The following is a 19044-nucleotide window of genomic DNA, read 5'->3' as shown; positions in this document are numbered from 1 at the left end:
ATACCCTGATAAATAAGTGAATTATCGTCAGATTCACAAACACAGCATTTTAGGCCTACTGTTTTCAAAATGCCAACAGGTTGCTTGTCGATGGTGAAGGTTGGTTACCCGACTGTCTTGTAGAGTAGAGTTCAGTAACAATGCATAGCGCCCTCTCAATGCAGCATTTGTATATTAATGGGCGAGAGGATTATTTATTTGATTATAGATGAAAAATTAATACGGTATGTAAAATAATCCCCATAAATTGCTGTTTTTTGTTTAGGCTTACGCACATAATACGGTAAGCACGGTTGCCTAGTGGGTTGTTCTGGAACACTGTACATATATTTTAGTAAAAATAGTGAACTGATCCACTCTATGGAAATCTGTCGAGACATGAGGGCATATAGACTCAAATAAAAAAAGCATACACGATAACTGTTTTAACTGTTTAAAATATCTGTTTATTACGATACAACTAAACGCCTTTGAAATGACTATAAATCGAAAAATATAACAAACTTGATAACAAAAATGTTAAATAATTTTTTTTTATCTTAGTGTGGGTTACAATTAAAAATATATTACCGTCGTTTGTTCCTCAATAATGCCCATTATGCTTTCATAATATAAAATAATAACCATAATACACGTCTACAAATAATGTAAATATTAGCTACAGTTAAAAATATTAATAATTAATTTAATTCAATGCCTCTTTGAAACTACTGTATCTAAAACTGTTTAAATTCACACCCAAAAACGGAATTATTAAAAAAAAAATATTAATCAAAAAAATATTAACGAAACTCATAACAAAAATATTAAAAGTTTAAAAATGTTTAGTGTGCGTTATCTTTAATATTTAAATAATACTGTAAGTTTCTCTTTTGTTAATGCCGTGATGCTATCAAAAATTCTAAATGAAAATTGGAGTCGTTCGATAAAAAAAATCCTTACATGTTGCCTTGCCTGATAGTTTTGTAAACCTTTAGTAAGAACGTATGTTAAATCAGCTTAGGTGTGTATTAAAAATATAGTTTTCGTTCACTAAAACATAAACATGGCATAAACTGTGTTAATTCAAAAAAAAAAAAAACCGAACAGACCAGTCTAATAGAAAAGTACACACACCTTCAGTTTGGTGACAGTGGCTTATACTTACTGACCTTTTTAACACACTTATATTTTGTAAATGTGTTTTATATTCCTGAATAAATAATAAAAATAAAACAAATTAAAATATTCTTACATATTATAATGTAAATATCTCCTTGGTAGTCTGTGTAAACACTCTCAGCAATAAAAAATAAAAGTGTTTGTGAAAAACAAATATTAAATTGCAAATACATTTGAAGATTATAAGAATACAAGTATGTTTATATATATATATATATATATATATATATATATATATATATATATATATATATATATATATATATATATATATATATATATATGTATTTTGATTTAACGGAAACTCCTTGTATATAAAAGGTATATCATTAAATGGTTGACGTTTTATTTTTTTGAATGTAAAAATTAAATTAACGAAGAAATGTAAAACCACTGTGTGTATGTATTTGTTAACTGTTATTAAGCATAGTCTTTACAAACAGTCTTATCAAGGAAAAAACATATACATAATAAATAAAAGTAAAATTAAAGACATTTTAGGAACAAAAATAAATCTGAAAAAATTAATCAAATCCTAATTTTGACAGAAGAATATTATACAGTATAATAAATACACAGTGTGTAGCCTAGATACCAAATCGTCCCAAATCGAAAGCTCCCTATTATAATATTATTAGTTATAGACCTCTAATGATTTCATGAATGTGTATATGGAATTATAGATAACAATCGACGCACAACAGCCGCGTTTTCATACAAAACATTACAATAACATTTCACTTCTTGAAACCCACCCTCATCGCCTACACCACAATGACTATTGTTAAGCGTACGAAAATGCTTACTATATACATGATTATCAGAAACACTGTTGTGTCTATTTATGGTGTTCACTGACGATATTCAACAATAACACACTGTACATTTGGACTAAATCTATTTAATTAATATAAATTTACAAGTTATATTTTGTTTGGAACATTATTTACATTTTCATACCAATATATACAAAACTTTGTTAATTACGTTTATACAATAGTTTCACCATTAGCCTCGTCCGGTTTTAATTTTGATGTTTCATCCTCCTCTTCCTCATTTTCCTCATTTTCGTCAGAATTAGTTGTCTTTTCGACGTCCTCTGTGTCGCTTACGGTTTTTAGCATTTGCACATCTTCATTATTGTCCTCAAAATCGTCTGTTAAGTTAACGATACGTGTTTCGTTCTCATTGGACGAATCCTTGTTACGAAGATTACCGTTAATCTCAAATGCAACTTTTCCTGGCGAATCACGTGATGTAAGAGCACTTATTCTAAAGTTCAAAATCTTTGATCGTAGTGTACCGTTCTTTGAGCTATTCTGTGTGGCCGATTCACACACGGATTCGTTTTTTGTTGTGCCTCCCTGATTTGAATAGGACACTCTTGAGTTGGCATCTCTTAAACTTCGATGAGATGAAAGTGCTCGATTCAACTTGTGGAGATGCCATTTTCTACCGATTTCTTGTCTCACCTCTCCGTTCATAAAGCAATATAGTACAGCTATTAGTAAACCCTAACAAAATAAACGTAAAATATTGTTAATTTTAATTATCGTACAGTATAAACATATTTTCACTAACGTATAGTAAGGTAATTACAAAATCAAGAATATGAAACTTTATTTTAAATAATCTGACATGAGTGGTTTATTTATTTATTTTATTATTTATTCTCACTAATCGCATATAAACAGCGAAGATCAAGAGTTTCAAGAGCCAGATCTGGCTGATGACTTTGCTCAAAGCGCTTTGTCTTTGGTTCACATATGTCAATGCACATTACCTGAACGGATCCAATCACCAATTCAAAGTAAATCTTGACCATATCAAGAGTATGACTGCCCATGTCGTCACGGATGACCAGGAATACCACGTAGTACAGACCAAACAACGGGATGAGTACCATCGTCGATCTTGCCAGTTTTCTACAAATCAGAAACACAAACAGCACGAATAACAGTTAACGATAATATTATATAAAAAGAATGAAAAGGTTAGAGGACAAATGGCAACATCATCACTGTGGTCATGTTACAAGAGTTGTCAAAACAATATAGATTATCTGATAAAAATCATAGAAAGTAAGAAACCTTTTGTCATTTTTCTCTGACTGTTAGGAGTTTTTGTTCTTGGTGCCTCAGCTGGAGCTGAGCCAAGTGTGAAAAAGACATTGAAAATAAAAGTTTACATAAGAAAGTGTTCAAAAGCAGTGGACGTGTAGATAGTTGAATATATGAGAACATCCTGATTTAAACAAAACAATTGATTAATATTATTATGTTTATACTTACATGGCCTTTTTTGATTCAGAAGTTGTTGATGTTTTCAATTTGTCCCGTATAACACAAAGAATCAAGAGAAACAATATCAAATTTACCTGAAAAGAAGAGAGACGGTCGACACTGAAAGATCATTAAATAAATTCAATTGTTAGCCTAGCCAGCATTCGAGTTGATTGATTGATTGAAATTTATATTTATACTGGGTAACCTCTTCAGTCAAAGACTGGTCTCACAGAGGGCCCAGTTGGTGATCAGTTGCTGTGATGTACTAATACACCGGGGTAACCCCCTACTCGTCTCGAAAGATGTACTAGGTTCTTTAAAGTGCACACTCGTTCTACCACCAGAACCATGGAGTGAGTGAGCCTCGAACCCCTGCCGGCTACGTAATTACGGTTCCACTGTCTTAACCGCTCGGCCACTCACTCACTCTGTGAAAGTTAACCAGTCAGATGTCGATACTGTTTAGACATCAAGAAATGCATACAGATAAATTAATTTAACAATGTTTATAATTGTTTACATCACAAAGCGTTCAATCACGTGGATCCTTAACGTGCAGCCTAATTCTCATTAGGAATAAAAAAACAAGGATGTACGCGCAACACGGGCTAATCAAAATCATCCGAACTGCCTGTCACTAGTGATTATTCAAATCATTTGCGCTGCACGAAAGTACCAAGCTTTAGCTGAACCTCTTTATGGAAAAATCTTTTAACAAAAAAAAATTCTAACAATGATAAAATGGAAAATTAAATTAAGAGAGTGCGCATCCGTCGCACACACCTCCTATAATAATATAGATATTCGCCCTTGTGATAACAATTATAATTGCTTACTACGATTGTGATCATGATTGGGACATCAAGTATCCAGTAAGTTTTGAACTCAGTTATGCTCATCCAACATCTATAATATGAATAGAAAACCAAATAATCAATACATAATTACCTGTTCATATCTTAATCAAATCAACATCAACAAGCTACAAAACCTTCGTATATTTGCAACAATAATAATTGCTACAATACATGTTCCTATCATCGAAAAAGCAACAACAAGCTACAATGTTCTTATATTTTCAACAGTAAGATCAACAAGCTACAATAGGCCTACACTTTCCTATCTTTTCAACAACACCAATAAGCTAACAATACATGTTCCTATCTTTTCAATACCAACACAGCAACAACAAAAGTTACAATACATTTTCTTTGTAAAAATAAACAACATACATGTTCTTATCCTCGCAACGATAACACTATACATGTTCCTATCTTTTCAGCAACAATACTACAAAGCTACAATACATGTGCTTATCCTTACAACAAAAACAACAACAAGAAACAATACATGTTTCTATATTTTCAACAGCACAACAAACACAAAATACAATACATGCTACTATCTTTTCAGCAACAAACACATGTTTCTATTTTGTCAACATCAACATGAGGCCTAAATAAAAATTCCTATTTTTGCCACAACCATTTGTTTTTATTTCTATGCAACAACAAGCTAAATCAGTGGATCTTGTTATTAGCTAATACTTGTTTTTACCTTTGCAACAACTATATTCCACAATTTTACAAAATACCCGTTCACATCATTGAACAATGCCTGTCTTTGCAACAACAACTGAAAGATTGAACATGTTCATACCTTTGCATTGGATTAAAATCACTTAAGTCGATTTTTTGATGAGCCAAAATCCATATCACAGTAACAATAAGCGGTCCTCCTACAGTTGTAAAAAACAATAAGTAATAATTATCTAAACATTGTTTGTATGGTGAATAACGACTAGTAAGCAAGTAAAGTTTGCTATTTTATTTTGTGTATCTAATACTAATTTATGTTACTAATAATCTATAATGTAATTTCTTTCGTAAACCATATTAAGTTAAAATAACCAACTGACTTTTAAATGTCAACACGTATAATTTTGAGTTCAATGCAGTACAGTACAGATTTAACAAACCAAATTGTGATTTAACTAAAATTGTAATTTAAGTAGTAGCCTAATTGCGTAGATTGATGTCATTCCTGTGGGTAAATTAATGATTTATTTCACACAATCTACACAGAATTCATAAAAAAATGTAAAAAGCAATCAAATTTCATGTACTTTAAACGAGTTTAGCAAGCATGCTCTGTTTCTATAAATGGTTACAATTACTTGTTTTGGAAACAAATATTAATCAATTGAATTAATTTATTTTCGTAGCGAGGTGAGTGAATTTTCAAGAATTCTGCATAAAAAGTACACCCAAAAATAAGAAAGTAGGAATTACTTGATCATCATCTTCGTCGTCATCCAGTGGCTTCGTCGTCGTCGTCGTCATCATCAGCGTCAATCAACAACACCCTCGTGCAGAACTACCAGCATCATCGCCTTTTATAATAATACTCCATCTTCATCAACTTTCATAATGATGTTCCTCATCACTATTCATTATAATAATGGTAGTATTTCCAGCACCAGAATCAATATCTTTTCATTATCTTAGGCCTATCTTATCTGTTATCACCATTTACGTCATCATCATCGATCAATACAATGGGAATCCTCATTATCAGTACAATAAGCACCATCGTCTCTCTCTCTCCATCCTAACATCGAACACCACGTGTTGTCATATATAGGCTATGGGGCATGAGCCAAAAAGAGGCCTAGAAAACGAATTTCGTGATCTCCTAACGGGGGGGAGGAAGATATTCACACAGTTTATAGTTAATAATTAGATTAACACAAATTCAGCCGGTCCCGCTTTCAAAAGTTACGCAATAAGTGTAATTTTAGGTGTAAAAAAATCGAATTTCTCAACATAAAGAAATACATAGAAATAGCGCCCTCTATTTTGTATATTTTCTGTTAGTGTTAGTACTGGATAAAATACAATCGTTCCATTGGAATAACTTATACTGTATCTTTCTTTCACATTTAACATGCAATATTTTTATCATAATTTTGAGATTAATATTGTAGTCCTTGTAAGAAATGTATCTGTTAGTAAACCTTAATTAATATTTATTTAAGCACACTGAAAAGAAGATGCATTTTCAATCTTTATAATTCATGACTATGCTGTCACAAAATATTTATTAATATTATCTCTCCTATATAATTGCAACTTTTTGTTTTCATTGGATGCATAACATAGAATTATAATCAATTAGTAATAAATCAAATGTTGCATTATTGTTTTCATTGTAGATGTATAACATAGAATTATAATCAATTAGTAACAAATAAATGAAATTACTGTATTACAGCAAAGTTTCTTATAATACTCCTGTTTCTTAATATTGCTTATCATCTCATGGGTTCTTTATTTTATACTTTCTCATGGTTCATCCGTTACGTTACAAAATAGTTAAGTTACAAAATAGTTTAATATAAATTTACATTTTATAGGCATATTAATGTATTGTAAGCATCAAAGTAGAAAGTTTCTTATAATACTCCTGTGTCTTAATATTGCTTATCACCTCATGGGTTCTTTATTTATACTTTCTCATGGTTCATCCTTTACGTTACAAAATAGTTAAGTTACAAAATAGTTTAATATAAATTTACATATTATAGGCCTATTACATTAAAATCATGTAGACCAAGTAAAATGAACATTTGTAAACCATAAATTACACTTAAACTACACTAAAAAGTTCTTCCTGCTCAAACTCTTCCTCATCATCGCTATCATCTCCATCAATTTCAAACATCTGATGTATGAAGAAGATTGTTACAGTTTTTGCACGAGCATAATTCTGTACAAGAGAATCCTAAGGATACACAGCATTTTTCATTTGCAACCCCTTCATTGCATTTTGACTTTTTACATGACCAGGATGACAATTCGAGAATGCTGTGTAGAGCAGGTTGCTTCTCCATCCAGTCAATTACGAGTTTATTATCGGCCATCTTCCACCCATTTCCAACAGGAGATGGAGCATTTTGTTGTTGAATAAAACTAGCTTTGTGAATTGAAGCTTGAGAATTGGCATGCTGAATATGTTTACATACAGTATCTTTATTGGGTGGCATCATATTTTCAGCTCATTGAGAACATTGCATACCTTACTTCATTGACAGATTGGTTCTTGTGACAATACTGTACAGCCTACATACAAATGTTTCTAGATCACAAAGTAATTCATCTGAAAGTTTGCTGGTAGAATTGCCCAATGAAAAGAATGCATAAATTAGAGTTTTCCATTACGAGTTTCATTGCCTTCACTTTACCGTTCCCAAAAAAAGCTTTGACTGAATCGCATCCTGTGAAGCAATGTAGTCTAATTAATGCATTTGAAACATCATTTCCAATATGTTCCTGAATAGCCTGCAGATGAATTGTTCGGAGATTAGCATCTTTTCCAGTATTGAAATATAGGTGAGAGCCATGCAGACTTTTGCAAAATGCCAATCCAATAATAAAAACATCATCAGTGTCAGGGCTGATTGTAACAATATCTTTACCACCATGGTGTGCAGCATACTTCGCATACAGAAACATTCTGGTGTCTGCCTCTTCTTGATTAAAACTTTTCCATTTGATTCTGAAATAGAATGGCATAATAATGATGATGTTATGAATACATTTATTCCCTTGAGGTGATCTGCTTCACACATGCTTCATATTTGAAAGAAGAACTTGATTAGCAGATAAAAATGTTTTCAACTGTTCTGGAATTTGCTGTTCGGCTTTTGGTATTTTAATTGTTTGTGAGCCGATGGCTACTCTTCGACTTCGTTCAGCATTTTTTATGCAGTTTGTGTAATTGCTACATGTGATCGCAGAACTCTCCTTCGTTTAGTAACTCTTCTGTTGACTCTAATCCTTGAAATTCTTCTGTAAAAAAAAAGAATACTAATAATATTTATGATTCTAAATGTTTGTGTAATAAATATAATAATATAATCAGTTCAGTATCATCTATACACTATTTAATATTGCAGTACAAGAATTCAAATAATATGTCTCAAATAACAACACAAAGTATCAGGTTGGTCCATTCTGTCCTTGCCTGAGGCTACTTGCCAAGGTTTGCATGCATTACCACATTGAATAATAAAATGCAAATGTTTTTTCCCAAGATGGAGGTACCATCAAACTAGGTCCACTACACAATAATACTGGGGGCCACCCTAGCTAGGCCTAATTCATATTGTAATTATGGGTTCATTTTTTGTTGGCCCAGATATTTAAAAAAAATTATATACTAGGCCTAGCCTACTCTACGTAGGCTTAATACATATTAAAAAAATAAACTTTGTAGACTACCCACCGCCAACCTACCTAGCTAGGCTTTTTTTAGCAAGGCAGTATGATATGAACTAATTACAAGGCCTAGTAGGTCTACTTAGTAGGGGCCTAGCCTAGGCTAGACCTATCATTAAAACAAATAGAATTTACCTTCTTCATTGTTGGATGAATTAACATCCTCTATTTCATATTTTACTGCTCGCCTTTGTTTGCTACAATCAGTGAAATATTGATAGCATCTTTTTATGACATCCAGCGTCGCCAGGAATTGGTAACAAGTATTGGTAAGCTCCTCTGCGGCTACAAAACTCCTTTTGATTGCCGCTTAGATTGCACCAACTTTTTGTACACATTAAAAAAGTTTTCCATTTGGTTTCTGTGAATGTTAATATTGTCCCAGAATTAGATGTATTGTGTCAATAACAACGTTTTTGATCATCAGAAGATGACATCTTCCTGCTCCGCGCTCCAGAAGAACAACACATGTTTGTTTACGATCGTCTAGTAGCCGTATCCCGCTGTGTAAGGGAATCTGATTGGACAGTTACTGTTGCACAGCTCCATGAGTTAAAAGACAAATTTTTTGATTGGTCAATTGTGCGACCTGTACTGACCTACAAAAATCTTCTATATCGCAATAAAATACATATAAAAACAAACATATTTCGTTGACGCGTAAAATTTACAAGCGGGACCGGCCAGTTTAAGGTTATCTATATTTTTGTTATAATTGTCATAGCAATTTTATTCTCCCCCCCGATAGGGGATCACGAAATGAAACGATAGAAGGCCATGCCCCATAGCCTAATTAGACAGGTTCCATTTCTCAAAAAACGGCCTAGAAAACGAATCAAGAAGCATTTTTGGGTAGAAGCTGGGATCCACTTGATTTAGGATATTTCGACCTCGCTGATTACGAATATGGCGGATCCCAAGCGAAATTCGGCCATCTAAGCCCTTAATTTGCATAATTAAAAATGGCGGCCATTTTTTATAATTACCCTATATCTCGAGAACCACTAGTCACAGATAATTAATTTTGGTCTCAAAATGTTTTAAATATATGTTTTTATATTCACTTTAATGACACATTTTCTCAAAAAATGGATGCAAGTCTTATTTCTGACATTTTGACCTTTGACCTTGATTTATCGTATCTCAGTAACCAATAATCGGAGAGACACGAAATAGGGCTCAAATTGTTCAGAAACTATACATTCATATTTATTATAATGAAATGTTTTTTAAAAAAATGGCCGATTCTACAACTATTGACCTTTGAACTATTAGTCAAATATAATAATATAACTTTGAAAATTGTGGTCTTATGAATTTTTTTTTCTTTTTAAATTGTTTAAAACATGTGTGTTTCTATCCAGTCTAATGGCACATTTTGTACAAGAATGGCCGATAGTATGGTTATTGACCTTTAAACTATAGCATAGGCCTACTGTATAGGCCTACTAAATATAATATAATTGCATAACTATGAAATTATTTATACACAATAATAATTAGTAAAATTATAAAATTCACTGCCATCAAATATTATGTGTTATGATTTATATAGATTTAAAAAAAAATTTGAACACGCAAGTTACATTTGTTGAAATTTGAAATTTGAAATTACCTGCCATCAATATGATGGAGTATGATTATAGATTTTTTTTAAATGTGAACATGTCAGCTACATTTGGAAATTACCTGCCATCAATATGATGGATTATGATTATAGATTTAAAAAAGAATTTGAACACGTAAGCTACATTTGAAAATTACCTGCCATCAATATGATGGATTATGATTATAGATTTAAAAAAGAATTTGAACACATCAGCTACATTTGGAAATTTGGAAATTACCTGCCATCAATATGATGGATTATGATTGTATAGAGGCCTACCTGCCATCAATATGATGGATTATGATTATAGATTTAAAAAAGAATTTGAACACGTACTAAGCTACATTTGAAAATTACCTGCCATCAATATGATGGATTATGATTGTATAGATATAAAAGAAAATGTGAACACGTAAGCTACATTTGGAATGAACATGTTAAGGGCATCAGTTTAAGATAATTCATGCAAAGGTTTCCGTCATCTTTAGCGTTGTTACAGCGGCATAAAGCTGTACATGGTAGTTTTGACTTCTTGCACCTACATCTATTGGTTATGCATCGTGTCTTGCATCCACAATAAATCATCTCTAACGAAGCAGTAGGAATAGCTTCATTTTTCAGAAGCACTGGTTGAAGTTTACCATTAGATAGCTCCCACCCAAAATCTGTTGGTGATGGCAAATGCTGGATTGGCGATACAGCTTTTTTCCACCATACGAGTGCTTGGAAGTGTGCTCTTTTTATATGTTGGTGCACTGCATCGCTTGTTGGAGGTAATGCCTCTGGTTTTGTTTGTTTTTTTAAAGCCTAACTTCATTGGTACTTTTAACTTGACAAACACCGTAAACGTAGCAAATGAATCTTTCCGATTTCATAATAACTTGGTCACTGATAGGTTTTCTCCCAGGTCTTTAATTAGTTCATAATTTTAATACTTCCCATGCCGATGCCTTTGAGTGACCACTTAGATATGAACAGGGAAGAGTTAAATTACTGTATGTATGTATTAATGTAATTTAACTCTTCCCTGGATATGAGGTAGTATCGCATCCACTAATAGTGTGGAATGGAATCAGTGCTTTTGCATAACCCTCGGGCAAGGCTTCAAAAATGTCTTTTATAGATACTTTCTTTTTTTTGGATGTCCCTGTCATCATCCATTTGGATACCATTCTTTGGTAGTGAGACACTAGAATCACTAGTACGTCTGTATCCCTAGAAGCAACTACAACTGTGTCGTATCGGACATTGGCAGCATGACAAGTCTCGTGTCCGATTCTTCATGATCTGCGACCAGAGACAACGTATTCGTGTAGACTTTTGATGATTTAACAACTGATTCTTTCATAAATCCACCAGCTGTGACAATTTCTTTGTCTATAGGAGCTTGACGAATCAACTCCTCTGATAGAAATCGTGCCAGATCTGCTTTATTATCTTGTAATGCCAAAAAGTTTGACCAGCAATTTGACAGCGGTATTTCACCACTTTTTATAATTCGACGAATTGGTCTCTGTGTTTTGGTTCATCTTTGTCTAGTGGTGCCCTTTATCGACAGTTTTAAGTTAGGCATGCCATGTTAAAAAAAAACAAAACCAGAGGCATTACCTCCAACAAGCGATGCAGTGCACCAACATATAAAAAGAGCACACTTCCAAGCACTCGTCTGGAAAAAAGCTGTATCCAGCATTTTGCCATCACCAACAGATTTTGGGTGGGAGCTATCTAATGGTAAACTTCAACCAGTGCTTATGAAAAATGAAGCTATTCCTACTGCTTCGTTAGAGATGATTTATTGTGGATGCAAGACACGATGCATAACCAATAGATGTAGGTGCAAGAAGTCAAAACTACCATGTACAGCTTTATGCCGCTGTAACAACGCTAAAGATGACGGAAACCTTTGCATGAATGATCTTAAACTGATGCCCTTAACATGTTCATTCCAAATGTAGCTTATGTGTTCACATTTTCTTTTAAATCTATACAATCATAATCCATCATATTGATGGCAGGTAATTTTCAAATGTAGCTTAGTACGTGTTCAAATTCTTTTTTAAATCTATAATCATAATCCATCATATTGATGGCAGGTAGGCCTACTATACAATCATAATCCATCATATTGATGGCAGGTAATTTCCAAATTTCCAAATGTAGCTGATGTGTTCAAATTCTTTTTTAAATCTATAATCATAATCCATCATATTGATGGCAGGTAATTTTCAAATGTAGCTGACATGTTCACATTTAAAAAAATCTATAATCATACTCCATCATATTGATGGCAGGTAATTTCAAATTTCAAATTTCAACAAATGTAACTTGCGTGTTCAAATTTTTTTTAAATCTATATAAATCATAACACATAATATTTGATGGCAGTGAATTTTATAATTTTACTAATTATTATTGTGTATAAATAATTTCATAGTTATGCAATTATATTATATTTAGTATACAGTAGGCCTATGCTATAGTTTAAAGGTCAATAACCATACTATCGGCCATTCTTGTACAAAATGTGCCATTAGACTGGATAGAAACACACATGTTTTAAACAATTTAAAAAGAAAAAAAAATTCAAAAGACCACAATTTTCAAAGTTATATTATCATATTTGACTAATAGTTCAAAGGTCAATAGTTGTAGAATCGGCCATTTTTTGTAAAAACATTTCATTATAATAAATATGAATGTATAGTTTCTGAACAATTTGAGCCCTATTTCGTGTCTCTCCGATTATTGGTTACTGAGATACGATAAATCAAGGTCAAAGGTCAAAATGTCAGAAATAAGACTTGCATCCATTTTTTGAGAAAATGTGTCATTAAAGTGAATATAAAAACATATATTTAAAACATTTTGAGACCAAAATTAATTATCTGTGACTAGTGGTTCTCGAGATATAGGGTAATTATAAAAAATGGCCGCCATTTTTAATTATGCAAATTAAGGGCTTAGATGACCGAATTTCGCTTGGGATCCGCCATATTCGTAATCAGCGAGGTCGAAATATCCTAAATCAAGTGGATCCCAGCTTCTACCCAAAAATGCTTCTTACACCATATTTCAGAGGATATAGAACTTGTCTAAATACGCATCATCACAACTATCTCACACCACCACCACCATCATCATTGTTATCAGTAAGTCAGAATTAACATAATTATAACCATCTTAATTTGTCATTCTTATTCTTATCAGTATCATACAATTTTAACATTATCTTACTCACCCCAGCCAACTCCTATATAGCATCCAAGTCTTGATCGTTCTGATAAAACAGCCACAGAGAGAAGTGAGTAAAGATACACACCTTCCATGAGAAGCCAATGGTAGTTGGCCAAAATTGCAAAGTGGCTAATGACAGAAAGCGTCTTGCACAAAGCAGTCTGTAATAACAACGTGTGTATTGAATGGAATTTGATATAAAAAAAGTATAATAATAAAAGTCTATAATAGTGCACACTTTGGCCAATAATCGATCTGATTGGAGAAATCCGGTTAAGTGCGCTATGCGTCCGTGATGGTATTAATAGTATTACAGTAGTGCAACAACAGTTGAACACGTAAATGGTACGTTTATGGGTAAAAATACAAGCATATTATAGACATAATAACTAGTATTAATAGTTCCTTCGTATTTAATCAAAATATGGCGATTTATCAGTTCATTGAATTAGATGTATTAAGCTATCAAACTAGTTTGTCAACAATCATGTCCATATGGTCAAATCAATTTTTTTTGTCAAATAAACTTTGATAGCATTTACATTAAATGATAGTTACGTAAGCCGCTTAAAATGTTGTTTACCATAAAACTAACGTTTTAATTGTTTCGCATTGTATGATAATATTGTGCTCATTACAGATATCTATTGTTTTTTTCTGTTTTTCTCACCAGTGCGTCGGTTCATGTTTTGTTATTTAAATTATTAATAGATATTCTCAAAGATGTTCGTATCATACGATCGAACTATTTGCAATAACAAACATTGTTTCATGAGACTCCGGGTACTTCTATTATGACTCCAGTGCTCGAAGGGACGCAGACGATACATTTATATTGTAATGTATTAGACGCCAATTGTGTGAAAATTGTTTCATTATACAATAGTACCAGGTACTTCAGTTCCTGGGCGAATATCAGAAGGGATGGGTCTTAATTTGGAAATCAATTTCTACAAACTCCTGCCAATACGGACTGCATGCTAAAAGTTCATGGCCAGGCTTGTTGAAGTGAAATCAACTGAACAAAACGAATCGATTGGAACCGGTCTAAACAAATTTAATTATTTCATAGCATTCATACTAATATGGAATTAACTATTGTTAACTAGGAAGATTATTGATATTAAATTAATTAATATTTTATATAAACTAAACTAACAAGCTACATAAGTATCGGGGTAGTTGAGGAGGAAGCGATTTCAATACTGTTTCCTTGGTTTCAAAAGACATTAAATTGCTGTTTTGATACCGAGCAGTATTCCGGAATATTTAACTTTCTACTGAGCACATCTTTAGTTTTCCCGAGTTTTCTTCCTATTAATATGTTCTTGCTGAGGCAATTATCTTTTGTTAGTGTTTTCATCATTATTTTTATTTGGATGACGTCATCATCTGTTAAACTATTCATATGATTAGTTTAACCGGTGACCATGCTTGTTGTCCTACTCATGTTGGTCGTTGTCAACCCACTTATATTTAAATTTGGTTCACATTGTTAAGTTCATTGTGTTTTGTGTGAGAGGAAATACAATAATCAAACTCGAAAGGATATATTATAAACCAAAATGAATAAAAAGCAATCTCAAAATAAGTTCATTCAATCATTTAATTCAACCAATGTTACTAAATTTCCTGTCTATACCCCATGAGAATGTACTTACAATTGAATTACCTTTATACCCCCACGATGCATCAATTTTAACAGTGTTTGTTGTAATAAATTGATTTATTGTGACAATGTCATTCGGAAGATTGAAGCTCGTGTCTTTTCTCGGACACTCTTGGGTAAACTGTGTACATTTTGAATAATTATAGCACTGTATTTTGATTTTTTTCTGTCTTCTAGATTCCATTTTTTTTTAAAGTGTGGTAATTTCCAATGGTAATTTGTAACTTAAGAGAAGTCATCGAATGAGAAATTAAACGAGAAAATTAGGTAATAAATCAAGTTAAATTCTAAAAATAACAATGCATTCATAATGGAATTATGATGAAGGAATCTTGAAAACCAAACCGAACTGTAAAAGTAACCATCGGACTGGATGGCATGTGTTCACATACCGAATTTTTTTTTAGTTTAGTAGAATAAGTATTTAGCTACGCATACAGGCACGAGTACCGAATATCGGCGGATTACGCGTACCGGCTTACGCATACCGATTCACATATCCGATTTCCGCATTTAGGCGTGCGCATCCAACTTACGCATACATGCTTACGCATACATGCTTACGCATACATGCTTACGCATACCGTAAAAATGCTCATTACTCATGTTCCGTTTGCACATTTGGTTGTATTTATATAATGTTGCATTAACTATCACTATTTCGTAATATCACAAACTTGTGTAAAAATATATACAACAATCAATGTTGATTGAACGAGTTGTACTGTATACATCAGTCTCGTGAATAAATAAAGTTAATATAATATAAGTACACCTTTTATTTATTGTCTACTGCAGCAATATTTCAAGCTAATACTCACCACTTCTGCCTGAGTATCTGTCGAAACAACTAACTTGTTGGTTATCAAAATGCTTACATGATGTAATATAAACGATAAAAATAAGTTAATATGTATATAGTTTCTTGCTACACGTAATTTTCTGAAAAGAAACACAAGATATAAACAACAATTAGCCCCAACATTTAACAACAACTAAACACTAAAAAAGTAAAATCGAAAAGAGCTATATTATTCATATTCAACCGGATTGAATAATAATTAAATGATATCTCTGGAGAGCATGTGTTGACTTGTTTCAATTTAATTTTGAATGTTTTATTTTGTAGCTGGTTATAATCATTTTTATGCGGAATTATGACGTAAGTATGCCTTACTTGTGTAAGTGATTATGAAACCTGGTCACAACTAACCTGCTAAAAACACAATACAGTGATATTTCTGTACGGAATTCATGTTATTTACATAATTTCTAACCTTGTACAACATGACAAACTTGCAAAGTATCGTTACTTACTTAAAATAAACAAATATGATGATTCCTAATATTAAAGCTGTTAACGACAGCGACCATCCGATCTTCTGCAATGTTTTTATTATTTGGAAGTGTTTAACCTTTAAAAAAAAAGTATTAAATTGAAAACAAGATTGTACATTTTTGTGTTTTGCGTTGAAATCAATTTTCATTATGTTATCTATAACATAAATTCCAGTCACAGTCTTAATATTTATAGTCTGGCATTGTTTACTACTTTGTCTGCCATGCTTCTTTCCATATCCTCTTCCTCTTAACTATGTCTGGTGAGGAATAACACATACACAATTTCTATCTTGAAATTGGCGTACTGTGGTCTTTGCTGAATGGTACCAAACGAATTATGTTTTTATATCCTATTTTTTTGCATATCAAATTTAATAAAAATACTCAATAAAAAAGATACTAACATGATTCCATACACCATTCAATAACATGGAGGTCACAGCCATTATATTCATTGGCACAAACTCATTTTAAACTTGTTCATGTCATCTACAAACACCGAATAGATGACACGCCATTTACAGAAACAAAACTAATCGTAGAGATTATTCCATGGTAAACACTACACTCTTACCAGTGACTCTTGTCGTTCAAAATACAAGTCGATGCAGTCATCATAATTGGTTTTCCCATTCTCGGTGCCATTTTCACCATATGGGTACCAATCACCAGTGTCCAGGCACGTTCGAGTAGCCCTCACTAAACAATAAACAAAAAAGAAAAGCATAATGGATACAGTACTTCTGATACCGTTTTACAGTAAACATGGAGATACCCCTTTTACCTAGCTGAATTCTATGATTAGGTAAGTATTGTACTGCCCGGTGAAAAAATGTACAGGCGACGCTTATAGGCACGTCTATTTGGGCAACTGAGGCCATTGAACAGATTGTATAGTTTATAGAAAAAGTCAAGCAGAACGGAACAGAACTTGAACAATTAATTAAAATAAAGTAAAACGGTAAATAAAATAATCAACTCATTGACTCAATATCGATACTCATTTGAACTAAAAAATAAAACAAACAAAAAATAGCTTACATTACTTAGAAATAACAAACCATGTCTTCGACGGAATACAAAATTATGTAACCGTAAACTACGATAAATTATGTATGTTTTTTCAGTATGTCATTACTATTATTGAATTTCTTATGTAACCGCGCATGCGTCAGGATGATATTGGTAATTTTAATTGAATACTGTATATAAGTTAAGGTTATCCGGTCGACATTTTTAGTTTTATAGGATTCCTACTGTCAAGACACGTGTAGATTAATAACATTATTTTTGATTTAAAAAAAGGCATTACACGAGTGTTAATGTTTCTTTTTTTTCCTCCTCAATAAATTAATCTCTGTTTTAACAGCAAGGATTCCAGCAAAAAAACTGTTGAAATTGCAACTGGGTTCGAACAGTCAATCGTCTTCGAACAGTCAACTGAGAGTCGCCGAGTTCGAACAGTCAACTTGGTTTGAACAGTCGCTCTTTAAGAAACGTTGAAATTCGTACAATCAAATGACAACCATTGAAACTATAGGCCTACTAGTAAATGTTTTGCTCTATATGCCTCAATAACCAGGTGGTGAAGCTATCATGATGGTTTATTTGTTATGTTTTATTTATTTTTAAATACCATTTTAATGTCACAATCACATAGTATAGTTGTTCACTTTTATCAACAATTGGATTGAAAAAAAAAATCATTTATCTGGAACAATGCCATATACATGACTGCAGTCGCGTGCGCAAATTTGATTTAGTGTTTACTAACCGACCGACCGACCAACCGACCACCGGCATAGTGAGATGTAGAGTCGCATTTGCCCACGCGACTAAAAACTGTAATAACAATAGTCAAATTGGCTGCCATCAAATAGGTTTTTAGTTGAATTTAACCGTTTATTTTGTCTTGCATTATTGTTTGTTTTCTTACGGAAATTATGAATTTAATTAAAACTACACAAAAAGACATACTCAAAGTTTGATTTATTAGTTTTAATTTTTCATATTTGCTGAGGATTTAAAAAAAAAGTAGGACAGGTTTTGCATGCACTGACTGCAGCAGCATCACTATTATTGTTTTTCTCTGATACGATGATAATGAATTAGAGGATCTAGGTGGTACTTAGTATGCTTTTAGTGAGCAGCAAAACAACGATACGTGCAAAAACAATCATAAATATACTTTAATTATCGGTTAAAATAACCAAAGAAATGTTGTAAACTAATTCTCAAAGAAAACACAATGACACTTTTAAAATGGAGACACACGCGTATAGCCAAAAAAAAAGAAGACATTTTAGCGTTTGAACGCGCTCGCGGAAAAGTACGTTAATAATATCACTAACGGAATGAACTAATTATACAGTTCAATCACCCACTAAATTACCTTGATTTGAAAATTAACAATTAAATAAATTAAATTCCCACACATTTTCTTATTGGTTTTAGATAATGAAGGCA

The 19044-nt window shown here is 32.4% G+C and overlaps 1 protein-coding gene across 1 annotated transcript in view; it reads right to left on the bottom strand.

Moving 5' to 3' along the window:
* Window positions 1-1430: 1430 nt before the first annotated feature.
* The window catches only part of LOC140057445 (secretin receptor-like), an 82291-nt gene continuing 64677 nt past the window's right edge, over window positions 1431-19044 (bottom strand). Inside the window, exons 5-13 of the mRNA XM_072103112.1 lie at window positions 17153-17277; window positions 16555-16652; window positions 16059-16179; window positions 13573-13729; window positions 5106-5184; window positions 4283-4352; window positions 3453-3538; window positions 2945-3086; window positions 1431-2675 (exon numbers count right to left, since the gene is read on the bottom strand). Of these exons, the coding sequence (XP_071959213.1) occupies window positions 2151-2675; window positions 2945-3086; window positions 3453-3538; window positions 4283-4352; window positions 5106-5184; window positions 13573-13729; window positions 16059-16179; window positions 16555-16652; window positions 17153-17277 (1403 nt within the window). The 3' untranslated portion in view covers window positions 1431-2150. The remainder of the gene's footprint in view (window positions 2676-2944; window positions 3087-3452; window positions 3539-4282; window positions 4353-5105; window positions 5185-13572; window positions 13730-16058; window positions 16180-16554; window positions 16653-17152; window positions 17278-19044) is intronic.

This window comes from Antedon mediterranea, chromosome 1 (genome assembly GCF_964355755.1).
Source record: "Antedon mediterranea chromosome 1, ecAntMedi1.1, whole genome shotgun sequence".
Lineage (NCBI taxonomy): Eukaryota > Metazoa > Echinodermata > Crinoidea > Comatulida > Antedonidae > Antedon > Antedon mediterranea.
This window is presented reverse-complemented; position numbering and strand designations above follow the sequence as displayed.